The sequence below is a fragment of the Cryptomeria japonica genome, chromosome 3 (genome assembly GCF_030272615.1).
Source record: "Cryptomeria japonica chromosome 3, Sugi_1.0, whole genome shotgun sequence".
NCBI classification, from domain to species: domain Eukaryota; kingdom Viridiplantae; phylum Streptophyta; class Pinopsida; order Cupressales; family Cupressaceae; genus Cryptomeria; species Cryptomeria japonica.
In genome coordinates, this window is record NC_081407.1 from 150210843 (window position 1) to 150236704 (window position 25862).

A 25862-nucleotide genomic window follows, 5' to 3' on the forward strand; every position below is an offset into this window, starting at 1 on the left:
AGAAGAACAAAATTCTCTCATTCCTAAGCATGAATGCAGTTTTAAGAGACTAGTTTGCAACTCTAAACTTGTTCCCTTTTGTCTCCATATATTACATTACAGTATCAAGAGAATTAAATAACCCTATCTTCTTTATTACTTTCCTAACATAACAACAACATTATCCAAATTATCAATTGCTATCATTAATTTCTTTAATGCTTACTTGTCTACACCTGATTAGATTATACTATATTAATCTTAACGGGACCTTGTTTTTATTTCAATTATACAAATCTCTCACTAATTTATGTGACGTTCCCCAATCTAATACAAATTTTCGAATCCTTATGAATGGATATTGTTGCATTGCAGTTGATGTTGGGAAATTAGATAATGAGAGCATGGAAATAGCGAGAACAATTGGTGTTTCTGCTCTATGTAAATGCAAACCAATTGCGTGCTTAATTTTTGCCTCTTGCAATCTTCGAGAGCCCAATAATTTATTAAGCAAGAAAAATAAGAGGGTGGCAGTACAGCGAGTGCAGTGCGAAGCAACCAGAAGCAGAAGGCATATGTGCCTGGGAAGTGCTGGAGCTATGTGGGCATTGTTGTATGGGTTACAGTCTCAGGAAGCTGAGGCCAAGGAAATTCAGGTGGGCGCCTACCTTCCCCCTGCACCTTCCAATGCCGGCTTCGTACAATTCAAGGCTACCAACAAGGACACTCCAGCTCTCCGTGCAGGTAGGAAGTTTTGATACCCATTTCCAAAATCTTTGTTAATTTTGGTCAGTCATGGTTTATGAGATTTTTGGTGCATAAACCAGATAGTAAGGAAAGTTGCCAGAAGATTAGATTAAGTTGGTTAGTAGAGAACCCAATTTAATTTGTCTGGGTGTCCAGGAATGTTGAGCTTTTTAAGTTAATTTTGTGCTTTACTCCGAAAAAAATGGTTGTCGTCTAGTGGACCCGACTGTGTAATTGGTTCCACTTTTATATGATGGCAGTTCAAATTAGAGAAAGGGAAATATATTTTGGAAAGGGCTAGCCCAACCGGTGGTATTACTAATATGGGTTCCTGCAACAATCGGAAGCAAGCGATATAATATATTTCCTGCATTAAGATGGGAGCTCATTTTTTAAGCACTAATAACTTGGAGGTTGGTTAATTTACTTAATTTTATCTTATTGAATATTATACATTGTTAAGTCTCTTCCCTAAAAATCAATCAGCATTTTTTCCCTGAGAGATATATGATTTTCTCACATAAAAAATGCAGAGTTACACTTGTCAAGTCAAACATTTATTGTACAGTAAGTAACCTATTCTACTACTAACACAAGTTTGGAGTGTTCTTCAAACTACCCCTTTTAAGAGGAGGCAGGCACCACTCTTGTGGAATCGATAAAATTTGAACTTATTTGGGGAGTTTTGAATGCTCTCATTTCAGGTTGGACTGCCAATTTACCTAGGCTCCCTTCCTCGTACAGTAAAAAATTGACAATGAAACCTTATTGAAATCTGAAAATGGCCAAGTCAGGTCAGCATCCAGGAGCGTCCAAAGCAAGGGGCAGCTCCTCGAGGAGAAAAATTGAAATTAATACAAATGGTGCAAATGTACATAATATGTCACTTGACCAACCAATATCGCCATAGAATAGGAAAAAACATAAACCAACAACCGACTATTCATCTGGTCTTTGGAGGCAGAACAGTTGAAGGTATCGTGCTAAAGACATTCTAAGCCAAGTTCTAGATCTCGAAAAATAGTTGTCAGTTCATTCACTAGATCCTCATTGGTCCTCTTAATCTGAAACCACAAGATAGCAAATAGCTCATTATGCAGAGTCTTAGTGTTCACAAGCTTCCCTAAATGAGGATCTAGAGGTATGCACCCAGCTTGTGGAATGCCTCTAAACCATCCTAACAAGGAAATAATTTTGATGAGCACAGAACTTTCATCAGAATCGTTGATTCTTAATTGATAGTGGAAATTGTGTAAGTTTGTAGTGATTTCATAACTTGAACTTTGGTAGTTATTGATAGATGGCTTCACCTCCATGTTATAACTTAAACGGCTTTATGAGGATCACCTTGGTGCTATTTAGCCCCTGTTGTCAATTCATGCCAAAAGGAAACCACAAGGTTCCATGCCAATAGACAGAAGGGCTCATCACTCCACCACTAGTTGGAGTTTACACTACACATATGATACCCCTTATAACTTCTGGCACATACAAATCCCACACATAATAGAAATGACCATATAAAATTTGCAATTGCATATGTTTATGTTTTCCCATAAGATCCTTACGTTTTCCGTCATTAGCAAGTCAATTATCAAGCTATATGCAACTAGGCAGAATATGCATAGTTCAATCAATATCGTTTCTAATCCATAAATAGGGAGGTTATACCTCTATTTGCTACGGGTAAATGGATTTCAATGTAAAGAAAGCACCTCAACAAGCATTCTTAAATCACTTGTTAGTACCAAAATTGGTACCCCAAAGGAGCTTTGCACTTCACATCAGATTTTTAGTCAATATACTTGATTAGCTAGGTGGTCCTCCTTGTCATCCTAGTCAGTGTTAGTCACGTGATCATTTTTTGTCAATCTGTCAACTCATCAAGTGACAACCTAGTTTGTCTACTAACAATGTTTACAGGATATTCATGGATAAGGAATGCCAAGCTATGATCAGCCAAGCTTTCAGTGGTTGAAGGCACCATGGTGAAATAGAAGATACATCAACAAACGCCAGAAGGCAAGGACAACTGGATGGAATAGTTTATAAATTCTAATGAACACTCCATGCAAGCAAACAAATGTGAGCTATATTGTATGAGGAAAGCAGTTCAATTGATTACTTCACGAGAAAACAGTGATAGGGTGAATATATAGTCATCTAAGGCCAAGTTGTGTCACCTTTCAGATGGTAAAACCAGTCCAAAAGAGTGATTTCAGTGGCCAAGTTGGAGGAAAAGTGTGATGGAAAAGAAAAAGCAAAAACCATGAAGTGAAATTCACTTCTTTCAAGTGGCAGAACCAGCATGAGAACATGCTAAATGGGGCGGGGACCTTGCTCATCAGCACTCAGCCTAAATGGGTAAAAATAGATCTGAATGTGGCGCTATTTGGAGGAGGAAAAGCCAGTCTAAATCAGTGCTTAATATGGCAGTATCATTAATAAACCATGCCTAGACAAGGGCAATAAATCAGCAAATTGACATGCTGTTTTTGAGTGGCAATGACAGCTTGAAATTACACCAAAGATGGCAAATATATTATGAAACCCTGCCATCACTTAAAGAGCATTGAGTAAAATTATGTCCCACTTTTTCAATGGTTTTGCCAGTGCAGAAATGTGATCAAGAAGTGGTTCTGCAATCAGGAACTTGCACAAAGAGGGGCAGGGCTGTTAACCGCATCATGGCAAAATCAAAAAGTAAACTTTCTGAGTGACACAACCAGTCCAAAATCATGAATCAGAATGGCAAACTTCAAGTAAAATTGTGCCATGTTTTAAGCAAGAATATACAAGTGAAAGTCATGCTTTTTACATTGCAGAAATAGTCAAAAATGACTTCTCGGTTGAATGGCAGATGAATGTAAAAATACAACCAGCAAAGAAAATTAAAAACATAAAAATTGGTCATGATTTTCAGCCAGCATAATCATAAAAAAAGGGGTAATTTACATGGCAAACATAGAAGAAAATTGCACGTGATCAACAGCAGTTTAAAAACATAAAAATAGCTCACAGTTTTCACATGGTCCAGCCATCCAAAAAGTCTGCCATTCGAAGAGAATTAACCAGGATCAGATTCAGCACGAAGTGTAAGGGTTTTTTTTTAAACAATAAAGCAGCAAGACATAGACCATTCCTTGACATAATCAACCATTTTTGGTACTAAAGCAGATTTAAAGCACATGAAATCCCATTTCAGGCCATTTTGAAGGGTTTATTTCCTCTTTGCAATAAATAAGAGTAGGGTTTGCTGTAAAGATACTATTTTATTATTAAATATAAACAAAAAGATAATATTTTATTTTTTGATCCCTAAAGGCTACCTTTGGAAGGCTATAAATGTGTCTAAAGTACGTTGTAAAAAAATGATGGTCGATGCTAGACTTATGTGTAGAGATTTAATTTGAATTTTGAAGTCTCGTCATTGTATTTGCATGTAACAAAGGATGGTGAATGTAAAACTTATGCGATAAAAAATATATAATTATTATTGTTATATGGTAATTGTTAAACTTATGATTGTAATCCCACTAGTTAAACTGAATAGAGTGACTTTATTAAACTTTGCTTTGTTTTTCATTGTTAATTAAAATAATAACATTGCATATTGCTTTAGCAATTCATTATTTGGAACCAGGCGAGTAATAATTTTTTGTTGATGTAGAATATTGACTAAAGTTTTTGTGAATTTAGTCAATAGTCAACATCCTTTGATGTTATTAAGTTAAATGTTTGTTTATAGACTAATATTGGTCTTTTCCTTAACCAATAGGAGGCTGTGTTTGTTCACGTTTAAAAGTTTTTAACCTACATAATTTGAAGACCTAGCTGCAAGTTTTGGTTGTTAACAATCTGATCTCGCATCTAGGGAAAAAACAAGTCATTTAGATGTTTATATTTAATGCAAAACCCCCATAGAAATCTTGTACATCATGCTTACTTGTAAATTTTGTTAGTTTTAGGTTAAGTTAGGTCTCAGGGAGCTTCCCCTTACAATTTGATGAACAGTTCTACCATAAACTGTTTTGTTTTGCATTGTTTTGAAAGAGACAAATTAAAACATTGACACCACTTAACAATGATTGTCACACACACAATGATGCAAGTCAAGGAAATATTGAAGTCTTAACACACATGCAGAAAATAACAATGGAAACATACACAATTTGATCACATATATTTTGCCCTAGAGAAAAGTCAACTTAGGTTGAAAAAACCCAGCTCTAGAGAGCATTTTACCTTCTGTTCTAGAGTCAAATGGTTGATAATAGATGGTTATAGTGTCAATGTGGCTACAATCAGCTCACACAATGGTGTTAGAGTTTCTACTGCGCTTGCAACTTACTGTCACCATACACACATGCTTCCACCTTGTAAGTGGACTGTTACCACCAACACAATGAGAGCCAATTGCTTCTCATAAGTGGAAAGGCAACATATGACCTGATAGCTTCCTAGATACACAAGTATGGAAAATAAATCTACCAAATGAAAGACCAAATTCCAAACACTTCATATTTTATTCATTGCCCACACCATGATGAGTTCCTTGGTTTGCATAGTATGTGTTTGCTACCTGTTGCAAGTTGCAAACTTCCCAAAGTAGGTTTTTTGGATCTTTTCAAGGCTTGCAACTTTGACTGTGGACTTCTCAAAGATGTCCCATTCCATCCCTATATGTCCTTAGTCATTAGATTAAAACTCTTTTTTTATGCAATCATTGTTGGTGACCCAATGAAGGATTATCCAACTGTTATTTTTAGTATTTTCAGATTGAATAAAACTCAGAAAATTAGAATAAGGTTAATTAACTTATTGTTTTCCAGACTTAAGCATAATAAAGGAAATGAAATGCAAAAGACAAAACACAGTTACCCTGGGAAAACCTCCTAGGAGGAAAAACCCAGCCAAAGGATCCTCAGATCTGATTATGATTTTAATTCAACTGAACATTACATATGATCTGCAGCCTCTTATGAAGTTCGCTGTATGGTCTGTTGCTTCTTATGAAGTTCGCTGCCTTTAATTATGGATCTGCAGATGTCTGATGGAGTTCGCTGGCTGCTATTGAGGATCTGAAGTTCGCTGCCTTTAATTAGGGATCTGCAGATGTCTGATGGAGTTCGCTGTCTCCTATTGAGGATCTGCTGTTACCTAAAGGAGTTCGCTGCCTACTGCTGCTATCTATAGTAGTTCGCTGGTTGCCAGATACCTGAATATGAAGTTCGCTTTTCACTGAATATAATTTTCATCTGCTTGAGTTGAATGATAATAATGAGAAGCAAATGTCACATTTATAGGAGACTTATTTCCTTTTAACATGTCGGCCTTCTTGTATTTAAACATTATTAATTATATTAATTCCTTTAATTAAATAGGATAGGGTCGGCCCTATCAAGGAGGCGTGATGTGTTTAAGTGTAGCATGGGAGCCTTTTTAGGTGGGAGCCGAGGTGTATTGGGCCTGGCCCTATATGAAGGAAGTGGATTCCAATGTTGCCCAAGGCAATTGGAATCCGCTAGCCCTAATTACAAACAACACTCCCTCTTAATTAGGGAATAGAATCATAATCATAATCTTCCAGCTTGCACACAAGCATAGACTGGATCCACCTTGCATTGCTCACAGAGGGTGGAGAGGATCCTTTTCTACCATCTTACATTGCCCGCAGAGGATGGTCAAGGTTACAATACCATCTTACATTGCCCGCAGAGGATGGTTAATAAATACACTTCTCCCTGAGAAGTTTACAATACCACCTTACATTGCCCGCAGAGGGTGGCTAACATTTACAACACCATCTTACATTGCCCGTAGAGGATGGTTAAGAATTATACTTCTCCCTGAGAAGTTTACACTACCACCTTACATTGCCCGCAGAGGGTGGATTTATACAATACAAAGTATCACTGAACTTGAGACTCCCTCTCAATTAGAGTTTCATTTTCTACAATACCAAGTCTATCCTTGAAGTACACAAACTTCACTTTGGATAGAGGCTTGGTAAGGATATCTGCAACCTGCTCATCAGTGCTGACGTATTTCAGCTGAATGGCACCCCTTTGCACCATATCCCGAATAAAATGATAATGGGTTTCCACATGTTTTGACCTGTCATGAAACACTGGATTGATAGACATTTTAATACAACTCTGGTTATCACAGTGAATAACTGTAGGGTCCCATGGCTGACCAAACAGTCCAGCAAGAAGCTTACTAAGCCACACTGCTTCTCTGGATGCTACACTCGCTGCAATATACTCAGCTTCAGCAGTACTCAATGCCACTGAGGATTGTTTTCTGCAGGCCCAAGAGATCACTGCAGAACCCAAGTTGAAACAAATACCAGAGGTGCTTTTCCTGTCTTTGACGCTTCCAGCCCAGTTTGCATCAGAATAACCTTCCAAGGTTATTGGAGTGTTACGTGGATACTTCAGCCCAAAGCCAACTGTGCCCCGCAAGTATCTTAGAATATGCTTGGCTGCAACAAGGTGAACATTGCTTGGGCAAACTCATGAACTGACTGAGAGCATTCACAGCAAAACATATGTCTGGTCTAGTGTTAGCTAGATACATCAGTGATCCAATCAACTGTCGGTACTCGGATGGATTTGCAAATTCAGAGTTAGTTGCAGAAACACTTAACTTCTTTAAGTTAGATTCCATAGGAGTAGACATTGGTTTACAATCCATCATTCTAAATCTTTTCAAAATGTCAATAGTATACTTTCCTTGACTTAGAAAGATTTCGTTAGGTCTTTGCCATACTTCTAGACCTAGAAAATAATGCATTAGACCTAAATCTTTCATTTCAAATTCTGAAGCTAATTCTTTCTTGCATCTAATAATAAGTTCATCTTTACCAGTCAGAAATAAGTCATCCACATAAAGAACTAGAATTAGCATTTCATCATTGGCTACTTTAAAGTAAATGTTAGGGTCAGCATCATTTTTACAAAAGCCTCGACTTAGCAAATATTTATCAATTCTTTCATACCAAGCACGAGGAGCTTGTTTAAGACCATACAGAGCTTTCTTTAACCTGCATATATGGGTTAATCTATCCTGAATCTCATATCCCTCAGGTTGCTCAATGTAGACTTCTTCCTCAATGACACCATTGAGAAAGGCAGTCTTAACATCCATCTGGTGTAGTTTCCAACCCTTAGAAGCAGCAATACCAATAATTGTTCTAATGGAGGTATATCTAGCAAAAGGAGCAAATGTTTCTTCATAGTCTATGCCTTCCTTTTGGGAAAAACCACGCGCTACAAATCTAGCCTTATATTTTTCAATACTACCATCAGCATTATGTTTAATTTTAAATAACCATTTAGAGGAAACAACAGACTTACCCTTGGGTCTGGGCACAAGGTCCCATACATCATTCTTGATGATTGACTGATATTCTTCATCCATAGCAAGCTTCTAGGCATGATGACTTAAGGCTTCTTCAACATTGCAAGGTTCAGTTTCAATGAGATTACACATTAAAGAAACATAGTTGGAAAATACCTGAGGTCTCTTAGTTTCACGGAGGGTGCCACTTGGAGCAGCAAATCTTTCAGCTTCTTGAATGGTGTTTCTTACCCAAAGTGGTCTCTTCTTGGTAACGACAATGTCACTAGGAATATCAGTGGGATTCATGGGTTCTGGAGGATCATCATGATCATCTTGAGGTGGAGGTTCAACTTGCTCCCTCTGAATCTCAGGGTTAGTATCAACGTTTATATTTTGATTATCATTAGATTCATCAATAACACAGGAACCTTTCGATTTCTTAAACGCAATGTCTTATTCAAATTTAACATCCCTACTTACCTCAACATACCTTTGACCTGGGATGTAAATCCTGAATGCTTTGGAGGATTCATTGTATCCGACTAGCATGCCTTTCTTTCCGGAGGGTTCCAACTTTGATCGCTTTTCCTTGGGCACATGAACATAGACGGGACTTCCAAAGATCCTGAGGTGACTAATGTCTGGTTTGAATCCCGTGAAGGCTTCTTCCGGGGTCATGTTCTTTAGAGCACGATGAGGACATCTGTTCTGGATATATACTGCTGTTCTAGAAGCCTCAGCCCATAGGAAGGTCTGCAAGTCTTGATCGTGGATCATAGCCTTTGTAGCCTCCACAATGGTCCTATTCTTTCTTTTAGCAACACCATTTTGTTGAGGATTGCATGGAACACAAAACTCCCTCTTAATTCCTGACTCAACACAAAAATCATGAAAGCTACCGGAGGTGTACTCACCTCCATTGTCAGATCTTAAACATTTGATTCTTTTACCAGAGAGGTTTTCAGTTAATGCTTTAAACTCCTTAAATTTACTTAAGACTTCATCAGATTCTTTAGATTTCAAGAAGTAGATCCAAGTTTTCCTAGAGAAATCATCTATGAAGATTACATAATAAAGGAATCCACTAGGAGATGCTATAGACATAGGACCACATAAATCAGAGTGAACAAGTTCTAGTTTGTCTTTAGCTCTATTTTCACTTTTATGAAATGGACTTTTAACATTCTTACCAATAGCACAACCTTTACAAGTGTTATCATGAATTTGACTGAGTTTAGGCATACCTTTGACTAACCTTTCAAGGGATGGAAGGGCTTGATAATGTAGATGTCCAAGTCGTCTATGCCATAACTCACATGATTTTGGGGCCTCATTAATGAGGGCTTGAATAGGGTTAGTAGAGAGCTTATAAAGACTATCATATCTATGACCAATTATACGAGCAGATTTAAAACTATCTTTCTTAGACCAAGCAAGAACTTTTCCTTCAGAAAATGCAATTTGATAACCTTTATCTTCTAGAGCAGAAATGGAAATTAGGTTTCTTTTAATTCCAGGAACAAACAATATATCACTAAGATGCAAGGAAATACCAAAATCTAATTTTAGAGAAGTAGAGCCAGAACCTCTTACCGAATAATGAGCGTCATCACCAATTACCACGTGAAGGCTGGTATCCTTTTCTACTAGGCCTGAAAGATGATCGCAGTAACCTGTGATGTGTCTGGAGGCACCACTGTCAATCAACCATGTATTGCTATCTGAGGGAACACTGCTAGATAGAGCGGAGATGAATAAGAAGTCATCATTTTGTTCTGAGACTTCATTTAGGTTTGCTTCACTTTGGTTAGGGTTAAACTGACATTCCTTAGCATAATGACCGAATTTGTTACATCTAAAACATCGCACACGCGAGGTATCTCTTGGTTTCTTCCAAGGGTGTTGGGAACTAAAGGATTTGGAATCCCTATTTCTTTTAGGATAAGGTTGCTTCCAATTTCCCCTTTTCTTGCATTGAGCTGCAAGCATGTGATGTTTATCTACATGGGGGCTCTTCGACTGACTCCTTGTGAAGAGGCGAGACTCTTCTTGGATGCAATCATTCTTAAGGCGATCAAGAGTAGGTAACTCCGACCGACCACTTACGGTTTGGATAAATGACTCCCAAGAGTGAGGTAGACCATTAAGGGCAATCATGACAAGGTCTTTATCTTCCATGTTATGGCCAATTAAACTTAGCTGATTCTTTAGTTCTGAAATTTTTATGAAGTAGGAAATAACAGAATCTTCTTTAGCCATTTTGATATTAAGTAGTTGCATTCTTAACGTAATTGCCCTACTAAGATTGTTAACTTCATATGTACCTTGTAGGTGGCTGAACATTTCCCTTGCAGTGGTGAATGAGGCAATAGAGGTGACGAGGTGGTCTTTGACTGAATCAATGAGAATCTTCCTGGCCTTGATAGCATCCCTTTTGAATTGTTTCAACTCAGCTGCATCCGAAGGCTCAGTTAGCTCTTTCGCTTCAATGAATTGGAGAAGATCTTCTTCCTCAAGAGCCAACTTGATTCGAACTTTCCATGCAGTAAGATTTAGATTCCCATCAAGCCTATCTTCAACTTTCAGCCCCATTGACCTGATCTGCAAAAGCTACAACAATCTGGAAATAAAGGTGTACTGAATTTTAAATCTGAAGATTGATCTAACCAATTAGCTTTGATACCATGTTATTTTTAGTACTTTCAGATTGAATAAAACTCAGAAAATTAGAATAAGGTTAATTAACTTATTGTTTTCCAGATTTAAGCATAATAAAGGAAATGAAATGCAAAAGACAAAACACAGTTACCCTGGGAAAACCTCCTAGGAGGAAAAACCCAGCCAAAGGATCCTCAGATCTGATTATGATTTTAATTCAACTGAACATTACATATGATCTGCAGCCTCTTATGAAGTTCGCTGTATGGTTTGTTGCTTCTTATGAAGTTCGCTGCCTTTAATTATGGATCTGCAGATGTCTGATGGAGTTCGCTGGCTGCTATTGAGGATCTGAAGTTCGCTGCCTTTAATTAGGGATCTGCAGATGTCTGATGGAGTTTGCTGTCTCCTATTGAGGATCTGCTGTTACCTAATGGAGTTCGCTGTCTACTGCTGCTATCTATAGTAGTTCGCTGGTTGCCAGATACCTAAATATGAAGTTCGCTTTTCACCGAATATAATTTTCATCTGCTTGAGTTGAATGATAATAATGAGAAGCAAATGTCACATTTATAGGAGACTTATTTCCTTTTAACATGTCGGCCTTCTTGTATTTAAACATTATTAATTATATTAATTCCTTTTAATTAAATAGGATAGGGTCGGCCCTATCAAGGAGGCGTGATGTGTTTAAGTGTAGCGTGGGAGCCTTTTTAGGTGGGAGCTGAGGTGTATTGGGCCTGGCCCTATATGAAGGAGGCGGATTCCAATGTTGCCCAAGGCAATTGGAATCCGCCAGCCCTAATTACAAACAACACCAACCATGCAACAAACACACACAACACACATACACATCCAAACCTAATTGATAAAATAATAAAATTTTATTGATTTGCTTACAATCATGAATTGTATTACAATCTGTCACAATAGGCTAACAACATGATGCCCAGCAACCTTTAAAGATATATGGGCACTTTATGTGCGAATTACAAAATTCTCACTGCAAATTTTGAGTTAATGCTGAACTCCAATTTTTAACAAAATCCAGTCTTTTCCAGGCTAGAACCAGAGGCAATTGCCTTAAATTGATAATGAGTGATGCTTGTAAAGCATTCGTTAGCCTTTAGGATAATTCACGTCAACTGCAAGGTGGTGCATGGTTGGATGTAAGATGAAATGTGTAATTGGGTAATGTGTTGCAGAGAAACCTTTTAGAATGAATGTGGTGAAGACTGAAGAATATGTTTTAGATCTCTATATTGTTCATACCACAAACCTCCTTGGGATGCAAGGTTGCTGGAAAGCTCCTAAGGTTTCTACAAACTAGAAACAATGAATCTGGATTGGAATTTTGATATGCCTATAAAATGAGTTTGGAACTAGACTGTGCCTTTGTGGTGAGAACCACAACCTGCGCTGAACATATGATGGCTCAAAGGTTGTTGTAAACTTGCAAACAAACAAGCAAAGATGAAAAAAAATATCTCTAGTCTTTAGTTGATGCAAGATTGCTTTTACATCTTGGATGCTCTTGTGTTAGACGGTAGGGATATTTTGACAAGTGAATCCCTTCACTTTGGGACTGATGGAGGGAAATCATAACAGTCCACCTCATTTTTAGTTATCCAAGATGAGTTTTCAATCAACATTCCTTTCCATTTTACTACGTACTCTTCATACCATCTATTTTTGGTGCTTCTTCCTACTTCGTTGTCCAAATTCTCCTCAATTTCTTCTTTCTACAATTACAGTAATTGTTTTCTCTATTCTACATTTGTTCTACCTTCTTGCAACTTTCTTCTATGGTATTCATGTAAATCTGCTTTTTACTCTATTCTACATCTATACTACCTTCTTGCAACTCTCTTTCATGATATTCATGTAAATCTGCAATGTTGAAGACTAATGATATGCTTAAAGTTTAAACCCTCTAATAACTCTACTTCATATGCATTTTTTGAATTGAACTTCTTGATAATTCTACAAGGACCAAGATTCTTCATTGTCAATTTATTGTATGGCCCAACTAGAAATTTCTCCTTTCCCTGATAAACCATCATTTCATCTCCTGCAAACTCCTTATGTTTTCTTTCTCATCAGCATATTCCTTATACCTACCATTCGTTTTCTCCAACTAATTTCTTACCTTTTCATGTACTACCACAAATATAGAATTATAACCTCTTTGTGTTCCAGGGAATCTCAATACAAAATCAATACTCATGTCCTCCCTTGATCCCTTTGGTACTATGTGGCTTATACAAGCCAACATTCTGATGACTACCTTTTTCTACTTGACAAATTCTATAAGATTGAACATATTTTTTCACATCCTTATACATCTATGGCCAAAAATAGTTTTCACTAACCAATGCCATTGTCTTATGACTTATCTATCCCAAAATGTTATGTAATCCACTGCTATGTTTCCCTAATGTCACATTTTCTCTCATTGAGCTTTTAATAATACACATTTGACTATCTTTGAACAACATATCATTTTGAATCAAATGATCAAGTCACTTAATTTGTGCCAAATTTGGAGAAGGCTTCAATGCTTTGTATAGCATTTGCATCATGAATCATCTAACATAGGATAAACCTTGCCATTTTTTGAGTGAATCCACCACTACCAATATATAAATCATTTTGTAATACATTTTTTGGGCAAACATGCAATAAAAATCCATGCTCATTGCTAATGAGTTTCCACTTGTTACATGCAAATGATGAGGTCATATGCTCTTACAACTAGAGTTTGATAAGCCTTATTGAGCTTTAAGTTTCCACAATTCCATGAAGTTTCAAAACTTGGGGATGGCTTTCTAGGGCAGGATCACTAACTACCAAAAATTTGGGATGGCCGCACAAATATTATATAGAACTTGAAAAATTAGTCATAAAAATGTATAAAAAATTGCAAATTATGTTTCTCGTAAAGTTAAATTGTAAATGCAATGAATCAATTGAGCCAACAATGCATTGACAATTTTGAATATCAATACATAATTATATTCAATATCATGATTACATTCAAGTACAATGGGCCAGTGCTCTAATGATCTAATCATGCTTCCCAAATGTCATGGTAAACTCCTCTTCACTAGACTTGTTGGACAGATCTAGTTAAAGCTCCTCCAAAGAGACACCAAACAACCCTATTTGTGCAGCTTGGTTCTCATCAATATGTGTTGGTTTGTTTGGATGTACATCCAATTGTGTTGCTAGACTCTCCTTGTAATTAAGCTTTTTCCAATCCATGAGATGCAAGGCATTGTGTATAGCCACAAGATTTTCTACTCTCTAGAGTTAAGTGTGTTCGTCTTGATAGAGAGGATGAAGTTGTATGTAGATCAATACCTCTCAATAGAAGAGAAACTACAAACTTGTGACAAGAGGCAAATAGCTAGCATGGTTATCAATGAATGAGGCCTATGCAAAGTTGACCATAGTATTGGGTCATCTTAGACCATAGTCATCCTATCTAGCTTTGCCTCTTCCAAATAGCCCATGAATATGACAAATTTGTTTCACTCATGATGGATGGTCCTGGCCTTATTTGCATTGTACATCTTTTGATTACCTTCATGAATTCTTTCTTCACCTCAATATCTATCATTGGGATAACTTTATTAATCCTCTGTACATATCACTTCAGGTTCAATGCATAGGCAACCATGTGTTAAGGGATTGTTGATCTTAATGTGCTCATTAATAACTAAATGGTGAGGTCTTTCATCTGTACAAGTTTCATTTGGCCAAGAATTCATATAGTTCCTCAAGACTTGAGAGTGTTAAAATCCCCATATATAATAACTATGAAAATTGGAGATATGACAAACAGTGCATTTGTCATGAACTCAAAAAATGTTCCTCTTCACCATCTTATGTTACCCTCACTTGGATTGGGTCCACCTACTCCACTCAGGTGCCATGACTATTATAAATTAATCAACTTTGAGGTATGAAGCATATCTAATCTCAATGAGTTTGGGAATTCCTTATTGAAGAAAATAGTGCATATGGTATGTGGAGATTAACATCTGCACATCTCTTTCATTGAGTACAACCCTATTTGATTCATTTAATTTTTCCTATGACCTTCAATGCTTTGTTCATGGAATGCACACACAAGGGGTCCAAAATTTATATTTATTGGCAGCTTCGATCAACTTCCGTGTTGCCCCACTCATATAGGAGACATCTAAAATGACCTACATTGTATTCCCAAGGCTCACCTCCTCAATTACATCTCTAAGGAGCTGAAACTAAAAGTTTACATTCTTGTAGTAGTGCCTAAAACAATCAATAGTCCTAAGGAAGTAAGGGCCTTGTACACATGTAATGATATATATTGATGAGTGGATGTTTCCTAATGTTCATACTGTTTGCCCTCTCGGGTAAACGGTTAAATGCAGAAAGTAAATGCATAGAACATAATGGAAATATATTAAATAACCAGCCTCTATATTAATTCCACAATCCATATACAATAAGTGCTTATAACATTACATCTGACACGACTAACATGATCCCACTTCGAAGAAAAGGTACAAAATATATAATACCCGAAGGGGTGCGACACAACCGTCGCGACTCCAACTACCTACCCGTCGGCTAACTAACTGACCGCCATAACTCATTATTACTGACGACAACATAAACATAATATAACAACATAACATAATGATTATTCCCGTCAACATCATCCCCCCCAAGAAAAGAAGTCGACTCCGACGACTTAATACAAAAATAGAGATGAACGGCAGGAGCTACTGATGCTAGTCGGGCCCGGATCTTATACACTTGCTGTGTCCTCACCTGAAAACCCTTTTCTGCTACCATCCGATGCTCAAGTGCGGATTTCACCAATATTGCTTCCTTTGCCATCACAGTCCTCCTGTGCCTAACCCAAACTTGTCTGCAAAACACGTTTTCCAGTCTTAGCTTCCACCAACTGCTACTCAAATGATACTGTCTCCCTAGCCAATTTGTCCTCGATAGCCACCCGTGCTCCTCTCCCGACATCCAACTCCTGGGTACGCTGAACTAAGTCTCACACGACTATTGCCTCCAACCTGGTGGTCAGCTCCTCCCGAGCCCTCTGTGCATCCACCAAGGCAACCTCACGTCCAGCCGAGACATACTGCGAGTTCCTCAAAGCGTACCTATCCTGCCTGGAGGTGGCCACAATCCACTGGCACAAATGCTAGGAGACACCTCAAATCCTCCATCACACTCCCCAAAGGCTAAAAACTGAACTGAATAACTCCCTAGTGTCATACAACTGCGCGGACCTGCAATGCCTTCCCTCGAACTCTGTTTGTTCCCAACCTCGAAATCCGCCTCCCTCTATGGCTTATGGCTTCCCTGCCAATGCTTAGCTGTGGGCTTCTTTCTCACAATACGAACAACCACAACACTTCCCGTGGTCTTCTGTAGCTCAAAATAAACTGGGGGTCTGGGGGCAATGCCCCCAGCGGGGTCGAGGGGCAGCACCCCCGCGGGGTTGAGGGGCAGCGCCCCTCGCGGGGTCCTGGGGCAGCGCCCCATACGAAAGTCCATGGCGGGCATCATTTCTGTGATATTTTATGATGTCAAAACCCTTCTTCTACACTCCAATATTTTCAGTGTCTAGGCTCCAGATGTCATCGAATCATTTTTCAATCCGTCGTCGTTTTTTTTTTTTTTTTTTAAAGCACTGTAAAGTCCCCGATGGCACCCCGGCCATACAACCTCCTTGTACGGTCAACAACAGCACTGGCACCTCTGATCGTGCGGCCACCTTCCCATGCGGTCGACACCCTTCTTATCGTATGGACCCACCTCCAGTCAACAACAGCACTGGCACCTCCAATCGTGCGGCTGCTTGGTCTACCTGTGGCGGTCGTTTTGCCCTTACGTGGCTGTGTGGATTGTGCGGGCTTGGTCTCTTTTTTTCTTTTTCCTTTTGCGGCTGCTACGCGTTGGTGTGCGTAACCCTTGCTATGCGTGTTGATCGGGCCGTGCAGTGCGTGGTCGGGCCGTGCGGTGCGTCTTCCTCCTCCTTTATCCCTTGCTGTGCGGCGGTGTTTGGTGTTGTGCGGTGGTTGGGCTGTGCGGTGTGTGGTGGTGGGTTCATGTCTCGGCAACAACCTTCGGTGGCTCCCACCGCACGGTGTGACCGCCGCACGATGGTGTCACCGTCGGTGGTTCCACCGCACGGCGGTGTCACTTTCCACCACACGGTGGTGTCACCTTGGTGGTTTCACCGCATGGTGGTGTCACCTTTGTCCCACCGTACGGTGGCCATTTTCCCTTTTTCTTTCTTTTTTTTTTTTGACCGTACGGTCGCCGTCGTACGACTGTGCGATTTTTTCAAATTTTTTTTTTAATAAATTTTTGATCGTACGGTCGCCTGTCATACGACCATACGTTTCTTTCTTTCTTTCTTCCAACCGTATGGTCATCTGCCGTACGGCCCCGTACGGTGGTGTTTTTTTTTTCACAATTTTTTTTTTTTGGTTAAAGTTGTCTAGAGACTCTTCGGCTCGAGTCCCCTGTCTCTGGGATCGCTCTTCATCCTTCTCGGTTTTCCTCGCCCAAAAGTCTCCTGCTTTTGTCCCATGCCTCTCGAGTCGCTTGCCTGGCCTCTTAGGTCCCCTTCCATCCTCTCGGGTCCCCCTTCGGGCTCTCGAGTGTCCGTCCGGCCTCTCGGGTCCCCTGCGCGCTTCGCGTGGTAGGGTTTCAATTTGGGCCTATTGGTGGCAAGTCTATTTTCAATGGCCATCGGAAGACCTGGAACCACAAATTCTACAGGGACCATGACCTCCTTCCCATACATAAGAAGAAGAATAATAAAGATTTTGAAGACTGCGGTCTTCCACACAGGGTTCCAATCGTTGCCGACACTCTTCAGATTATTTACATCGCCAGGGTTTGGGGCGTCTCCCTTCCAATATTCTTTGTATTCCGGCAGGTACACCTCTGTTGGTTGCTCTGGTTCCTCTACTTCGAGCCTGTAGCTTTGGAACATTTCATAATCCTCCATTTGCCAGTGGAAGAGCCCGTTAAGTGAGCATACCTCATCTTCAGAACATCCCTCCAATTCGAGCACCCCTTCACTGTTCGGCTCCATCGCGCTCTTGCCCTTGCTTTCATTGGGACCCTCTTCCCCTTTATTAAAGTCCTCTGAGTCTGAGTCGGAAGAGGCGAGCTCTTCGCCAACATCTTGGGTGTGTAGGTCAATGGTATATTTCCGCCCTCCCTTCTCCATGGAAAGTGTATTTTTCTTCCAGTTGTGGTTTACCCTCGCGTTGATCAACCACGCTCTCCCCAGGATGGCGTCATAGCCTTTCTTCTTTGAGGGAATAACCACGAAATCTAACAAGAATGGTTGCGTACCAATCGTCACTTGTTGGGCCATCAACAGGCCGAGTGGCTTAATGTCGTGTTGGTCCGCTCCCACCAGGTTGAACGTGCGTGGCCACAGGGTGGGCTTCCCCAGCCGCTTCCATGTTTCTTCTGGTAGTACATTCACCCCAGATCCCCCATCCACAATGGTGTCCTTTAGAATGGTCCCACGGATACCCATTTCTACCACAGCTGGGTGTCTACCACTGCTCAAGGCTAGTAACATTGGGTCAGTCGAAGGGCTGACGGAAACCTCCACTTGTGGTGTACTCTTCGAAGCGGTGGCGGGAACCCGTACCTGTGGTGCACTCGACGATGCGGTGCTTTGCATATTGGTGAGGATGGCAGTCCTCAATTGTGGCATAGAGTCTAGGTCTTTTACCTTTATCGGCACCTCTATCTGCAAGATTTGCCCAATGATGTTATTTACCGCTTCCGTACGGGATGATGTACTCGCCACCTCGTTGTCTAGTTGTTCGGTCGTCATCTCACGTTCAATATTGGCCTTTGCCTCCCGTAATCTCTCCTTCTCCGTACGGGGGTCGGGATAAGTGACTTTTTTCATCTGGGCGCGGGTGATCTCCAGTACTTATTTCTCACCAGTCTTCTTAGCCTTCTCAATGTTGAGGAGATTAACCCCTGCCTGCGAGCAATTTGCGTCCTCATGGTCGCCTGGCCCACACCAACGGCAGAGGTGCTGAGGGGTGCCTTCCTTTGTGCAATCACGGGCGAAGTGCCCCCACTGATTACAGGCCCTACATTGGATAATTGGCCGGCCCTTGGCGTCATACTGGATACGGCTTCCGTTATTGTTTTTTTTGCTATTCCTTCCGCCGCCGCGTCTGTTGTCTCGGTATCCTCCAGATGATGCCGTTGTGTTAGTATGTTGGCCAGTACCCACTGGTGCGGATGTTGTGCCCTGCTCCGTGAACAACACTTGGTTCAGTTGCGTACTTCGGGTTTTCATGTTGTATGGGCACTCCTTGGTGGAGTGTCCCATCACTTGGCAAATCTCGCAAAATGCCTTCTTTTGGCAAGTACCCTTTGTGTGCCCTTCCTCTTTGCACTCAGTGCACCGTATGTCCCCTTCGTTTTCATTATTTTGAATTCCTTTCTCATTCGCTCCATGTCTTTCTGGAGCGCTTGCACCCATTTGCCAGCCTCGTCATCGCTGCTGCTTTCCTGTGAAGAGTCATCATCCTCGGATGAGGATTTATTACTTTTCTTTTTCTTTGATGTTTTGTGTTCGCTCTCCAAGTCCATCGCCCTATTATAAGCGTCGTCATATGACGTCGGGGGTACAATTTTCATCTTCCTCCGTAGGGAGGATTTCAACCCTTCAACGAACCATCATTTCTTCAATCCATCTGCGGGTTGGCTTTCCATTTTACCCAAGAGTTCTTTCAACCTTCGACTGTATGCCCGTATTGTCTCCCTGGTACCTTGTTTGGTACTGTATATCTCCGTTACAATTTCATTGTCATCACAGAGCAACCGAAACTCCCCCGCGAATTCCTTCTGTAGATTGGCCCACGTGGCCACTTTTTGCTTGTCCACATCGGAGTACCAATCTATGGCAACTCCTCGTAACGTGGCTGGGAACTACTGTACCCAGTCATCCTGGTCTGTTACTCTGTTGGCGGACCAAATGGTTTCACATGTACGGCAGTGCCATAAGGGGTCTTCCTTGCCCTCCCCTGTGAACTTTGGCAATTTTTGTTTACTCGCCATCCCTCCGCTGGGTCTCGCTCCTCTAATTCCTTGTGTGCTTGTACCTGGCGATCCTCCGCCTCCTGCAACTGAACCTCCACTCGTGGGTCCTCCGGAAAAAGTTGCTGACACCGAACCAACCAAATTGCCTCCCGTATGGTACCCTTGTGCTCCCTCGGCACCTTCGGTCGTACCGTCACCTTCCGGTGTCTCCCTCCGGTTGTCCTCTGAAATGGACAAATTCTTTAGCAAGTCTCTGGTAGCGTTGATCAGGTTTAGACTTCGCCTTGTTTGTTCCACCAACTCTTCGCAGCTTCTTACCCTATGGTGGTATTCTGGCGAACTGTAGAGTTCTCCTTTGGCACCCTCCATGACTCCTTCTGGCAGCCCTACAACAATGTAGACAGTGTAGTTCTCTCCGTCTATCTCTGCCTCCGCAACCTCCGTGACACCTCCTGGGTTCCCTTCGGGCAACCCCTCGACCGGTCGTCCCTCAGCAAGCTGCCTTAGCCTACGCCTTCGTTCTATCTGTTGTTTGAGATTCAACGCGGTTTGTGCCACTTCCCATTCGTCACTCTGTATCTTTTTATTTTTGTCCTTATTTAGTCTATTGGGCATAAGTCACTTCCATACACAACAAATACACGCCATGTACACAAAAAAACTTTTATTATTTTTATTTTTATTTTGCCTTTCGGTCACAGTTTATATCAGCAGTGTGTCGGGATTATCACAAGGTTTAATTTCCTCCTGGCCTGGCGCCATCTCGTTCTGTTTCCCGTCGACTGTTCTCTTCGTAGCGTTGCAGGATTTGTTGTCGTCGCTCTTCCTGGGCAATCTCCTCCAAGCGGGCCTGTTGTGCCAGCGATGCCTGTGCAAGCAACCGGGGGAGGTGGTTCATCAACCGGTTTACTGCCGGGCTAACCTCCAGCGCTGTCCACACGGCACTTGGTGGGATTTCTGCCTCCGCCGCCTCTCGTCAGACGTAGGTTTGAATGGCTACCTGGAGCAAAATTGAAAATTCTCGCGTTGCCGTGTCTTCTCCTGTGTAAAGTTCTGTTCGGGTGTCGTTGGCCTCCGGGTTTACTTCACCGACGGGTAGGCCCATTGTGTCTGTGCGCCATCCGTGTCTTCTGTTCCCGAGTTCGTCTAGGCAGCGGCGCCAAATGTTTGCCCTCTCGGGTAAACGGTTAAATGCAGAAAGTAAATGCACAGAACATAATGGAAATATATTAAATAACCAGCCTCTATATTAATTCCACAGTCCATATACAATAAGTGCTTATAACATTACATCTGACACGACTAACATGATCCCACTTCGAAGAAAAGGTACAAAATATATAATACCCGAAGGGGTGCGACACCACTGTCGCGACTCCAACTACCTACCCGTCGGCTAACTAACTGACCGCCATAACTCATTATTACCGACGACAACATAAACATAATATAACAACATAACATAATGATTATTCCCGTCAACATCATCCCCCCCAAGAAAAGAAGTCAACTCCGATGACTTAATACAAAAATAGAGATGAATGGTAGGAACTACTGACGCCAGTCGGGCCCGGATCTTATACACTTGCTGCGTCCTCGCCTGAAAACCCTTTTCTGCTACCATCTGATGCTCAAGTGCGGATTTCACCAATATTGCTTCCTTTGCCATCACAGTCCTCCTGTGCCTAACCCAAACTTGTTTGCAAAACACGTTTTCCAGTCTTAGCTTCCACCAACTGCTACTCAAATGATACTGTCTCCCTAGCCAATTTGTCCTCGATAGCCACCCGTGCTCCTCTCCCGGCATCCAACTCCTGAGTACGCTGAACTAAGTCTCACACGACTATTGCCTCCAACCTGGTGGTCAGCTCCTCCCGAGCCCTCTGTGCATCCACCAAGGCAACCTCACGTCCAGCCGAGACATACTGCGAGTTCCTCAAAGCGTACCTATCCTGCCTGGAGGTGGCCACAATCCGCTGGCACAAATGCTAGGAGACACCTCAAATCCTCCATCACACTCCCCAAAGGCTAAAAACTGAACTGAATAACTCCCTGGTGTCATACAACTGCGCGGACCTGCAATGCCTTCCCTCGAACTCTGTTTGTTCCCAACCTCCCGTCAGCTAACTAACTGACCGCCATAACTCATTATTACCAACGACAACATAAACATAATATAACAACATAACATAATGATTATTCCCATCAACACATACACCCTCCTACGATAATGTTGCATTTTCTTGAGGTCCATGTGGCCTTAATTTTCTCCATAAGAATAATTATTTTGGAATAGATCTTATCTAAGATAATGCCTTAGTTTCATCTTCCTTGTTGGCACATATGAAAAACTTTCTTTTGCCACCTTAGTGATGGCCTTCTTAATGTGAGGAAAGTGAACATGTAATGGAATTTCATTGGCAAAGAAGAATTTGCCAATGACATCATTTGCCTCATCTTTGATTTGTACATTGAACAACTGTAACATTAGGTCAAGAGTTTATGATGTCATTCTATATTTTCCCTCATGCTTTATTGCACTTGACACATAAAGAAAAACCTGTGCATGTTGCAAAGTGTTAGGAACCCTCAATGTCATGGTAGCAGCTAGTGTGTCATTCTAATCATTGCCATCAAACAATCTTGGTATCTCTACAGTTTATTTTAGTGACAAACTGTCAAATACCTCAATGCATCTGCTAGGGATTTGCAGGAAATGCACATTTATTCTAGTCATGTTGCTATAGAATTCAAGGACACAAAAATTCCTTTTCCCTAGTTGAACCCCCTCGAACTAGTAGATTTGTTTGACTGTATCTTTGAAGAAAACTGTCATAAACGGGCCTTCTTATTCAAGGGATCCCAATTAAAGTGAACAGCACTGCCAATTCACTTAGCTTCTTCACTCCCTTCCAAAGAAACGGGACTCGGACTCGGCTCGGACTCGGCAAGGCCGACTCGGACTCGGACTCGGGACTCGGCGTCGGACTCGGCTGGACTCGAGAAAGTGAAAAACTCAAGAAATTTAGAGATTTTTAAAGATTTAAAACTTGTTTCAGACACCCTTTATTGAATACACCTTAAAGACACAAAAACATCATTAAACTCGGCTCATTTGATTACATACACAAGTATACATCAATCACATAAGCATAAACGCAAATTGTAGCTGAAGAAAATAAGAAACATAGATATATAAATATTGTCAAATGTATACAATATTACAAAACTCATGGAATAAAAAATCCATGTCATCATATGATCATCATCAAATGTTTCATACAAATACCAAAGGTAAATAGTAAAACTAAATACAACTACAAGTGTACAAGCCTATGGCTGAGATGGCCGTGCACCCTCTCGCCCTGGCCCCCTGCGAAGGCGTTTAAAGTAGGTCCTGGATGATTCAGCAGCCATAGTTGCTCCCCGTGACACCATGCCATGCTCACCAACATCAGGAACGACTGTGTCATGCTCACCAACATCAGGAACAGCTGTGTCACTCCGAGTCTCAGTATTTCCTGTCTCTGCTCGTGTTCTCTACTCCTCCTCTACCATGGCTACAGCCTCAGCCTCTATATCTACCTGGTCGATCCAATCAATGTCATCATCACTAAATACAGCTGTAGGAGTCCCAGGAGCTGTCTGATTCTCATTGGCCCACTCTGCTTCAAGATCAACCTCATCTAGAATGATAGGAGACATGTCAACTGTTGCATTCTTTCTCATTCTCAGGCAGAGGTTGTAGTGAACAAAGACGAGATCATTCATCTTCTCCACAGATAATCTATTGCGCCTCTTGGAGTGTATGTGCTCAAACATACCCCAATTGCGCTCACAACCTGATGCGCTGCATGGTTGGCTCAAGATACGAATGGCCAACTTCTGAACATTTGGTGTCTCTGGGCCAAAAAAGTTCCACCAATGATCTGAGTTTGAAATGAGAAAAATAAATAAAATCAGTCTCACTCATGAACTCATTTAACAAGTTACAATATAGTATTGAATACAACTAAAATTAAGCCTAACAATTTATTTTTACCTGGCATCATAGTTGTTCTAGCGTGTTTGGCGACAGGACGAGAGAAGGTCTCCCCTTGTGCATCTGAGAACATCTGTAGCTCTCGAAAAAGGTCTATCTGAGAAGTACCGGCAGGTCCCATCTTCTCCATGATTGCATATAGCCCATTAAGGACCTCCGCATCAGCCTTGAAAGAAGGGATAAAACGGAATGCCGGATTCAGATAATAGGCTGCCGCATGGATGGGCCTATGTAGCTGATGATGCCATCTCCTATCAATGATCTCCCAAATGGGACCATACTCGCTCTCATCTGCTCCATAGACGAATTTGATGGCCTCCTTCGCCCTATCCATGCCCTCATATATATAGCCCATTGCGGGCTTATCTCCATCCGCAACTCGCAACAAAACCACCAAGGGCTTAACAAACTGCAAAATTGAAAATATTGTGTAATTTAGAAAAATGAGCAAATAAGAGAATACATATAATAACTTATAAAACATGAAGCTAAATTGTAGAATTTATAAAAAAATTACCTTCACTATCTCATCACAAGGGACCCAAAAGCCTTGCTCATCAAAAATGCAGTCTGCCATCTCTATCCCTGCAGGGGTGGTAGCATAGGATGAGGAAGACCACTCCTCACCAACAATCATACGTCTCAAGGCAGGCTTAGACCTAAGCATGGACTGCAATGTGAGGAAGTTTGTGGCAAATCTTGTGATTCCTGGACGATGCAACTCCTTCTGCTCTGTGTATTGTCTCATAAGAGCCAACACCCATGAATGATTATATACAAATTTGCAGACATTTCTTGCCCGTTCTACACATCTCTTGACCCATGGGATTTTTCCAATATCCTCCAACATGAGGTCAATGCAATGAGCAGCACATGGAGTCCAAACTATAGATGGGTGCCTCTCCATCAATAGTCTACCTGCAGCAACATAATTTGTTGCATTGTAAATTGTAATTAATGGAGGTACAAACTACAAGATAGTAATTAATTTGCAAACAAAATTAGTTTGTAATCAAAAGTTTACCCGCAGCAACATAATTTGCTGCATTGTCGGTCACCACCTGTACCACGTTCTCCTCACCCACATCTTCAATCACCTCCTCTATCTCCTCACATAGGTAGGTGGCATTCTTGCAATGGGCGGAGGCATCAATGGACTTGATGAAAACGGTGCCCCCTGAAATAAAAAAATAAAGCTAGGTCAATGATCATTCAATAAACCATTAGATAAAAAATAAAAAATTAAAGACTATATGAAACTATAATTAATCAATCACCTGCGGAAGAAACAAGAAAATTAAGGAGAGTTCTATTTCTCCTATCCGTCCAACCATCAGTCATGATGGTGCAACCTTTAGTGCTCCATATGTGGCGTTGTTCATCTAAATCCTTTTTCACATCATCCACCATTTGAGACAAAATGGGTCCCCTCAAATCACTCTCACTAGGGGCTTTGAACCCCGCCCCGCATATGGTAATGGCATCAACCATTTGTTGCCAATAAGGAGACCTGTCACAAAGAAACTCAATGAGATAAGTTAAGTATAAAAATTCAATGAGATAAGTTAAGTATAAAAATTAAAACAATCAAAGTTATCAAACATAAAAGTAAAACATTCACCTGGCTACAAAGAATGGAATACAGCTGTAGCTCCAAAACCTGCCAATTGCCATTTTAGCAGCGTCATGGACCTCCTTGTTCCAACCCATGCCCTCAAGCGACGGTTGGGACCCAGGAGTAGTGCAAGGCACAAAGAAGGAATCCAACCTAGATTTACGAATCCTAGGTCCAATGGTAACATTCCCACTATGACTACTAGTGGTAGGAGCATGAGAAGTGGCGATGGCAGTGGCACTGCCACTTATAGAAGCAGAAGCAGAAACAGAAGCACCAGCAGTAGCAAACTGAGTGGGACGATATGGAGGTAAGGAAGAAGGGCCTCCAACACAACCTAACTGTGTCCCTCTTCCTAAAACTGTC

The 25862-nt window shown here is 41.1% G+C and overlaps 2 protein-coding genes across 3 annotated transcripts in view; one reads left to right on the forward strand and one right to left on the reverse strand.

Moving 5' to 3' along the window:
- The first annotated feature begins 298 nt into the window (after positions 1-298).
- Positions 299-25862, forward strand: part of LOC131067788 (psbP domain-containing protein 6, chloroplastic) — a 104904-nt gene continuing 79340 nt past the window's right edge. Inside the window, exon 1 of the mRNA XM_058002939.2 lies at positions 299-723. Within this exon, the coding sequence (XP_057858922.2) occupies positions 330-723 (394 nt within the window). The 5' untranslated portion in view covers positions 299-329. The remainder of the gene's footprint in view (positions 724-25862) is intronic.
- Positions 22909-24676, reverse strand: LOC131874582 (uncharacterized). 2 transcript variants are annotated; one of them, XM_059218115.1, is made up of 3 exons: positions 24399-24676; positions 23882-24290; positions 22909-23741 (listed from the first exon to the last, which is right to left on the reverse strand). In XM_059218115.1, the coding sequence occupies exons 1-3, from the start codon at positions 24627-24629 to the stop codon at positions 23380-23382; spliced, it is 1002 nt and encodes a 333-aa protein (XP_059074098.1). In that variant the 5' UTR covers positions 24630-24676; the 3' UTR covers positions 22909-23379. The 2 variants fall into 2 exon arrangements, with proteins under 2 accessions (XP_059074098.1, XP_059074097.1); XM_059218114.1 differs by having other exon boundaries at positions 22909-23768.

Excerpts from the sequence above, each read along its gene's own strand:
- LOC131874582 (XM_059218114.1), bottom strand. The coding sequence starts at position 24,629 with ATGAGACAATACACAGAGCAGAAGGAGTTGCATCGTCCAGGAATCACA. Across the intron at positions 24,291-24,398 it reads CTTGTGATGAGATAGTGAAG|TTTGTTAAGCCCTTGGTGGT; the intron begins GTAATTTTTTTA and ends TCAATTTTGCAG. Across the intron at positions 23,769-23,881 it reads TAGAACAACTATGATGCCAG|ATCATTGGTGGAACTTTTTT; the intron begins GTAAAAATAAAT and ends TTTCAAACTCAG.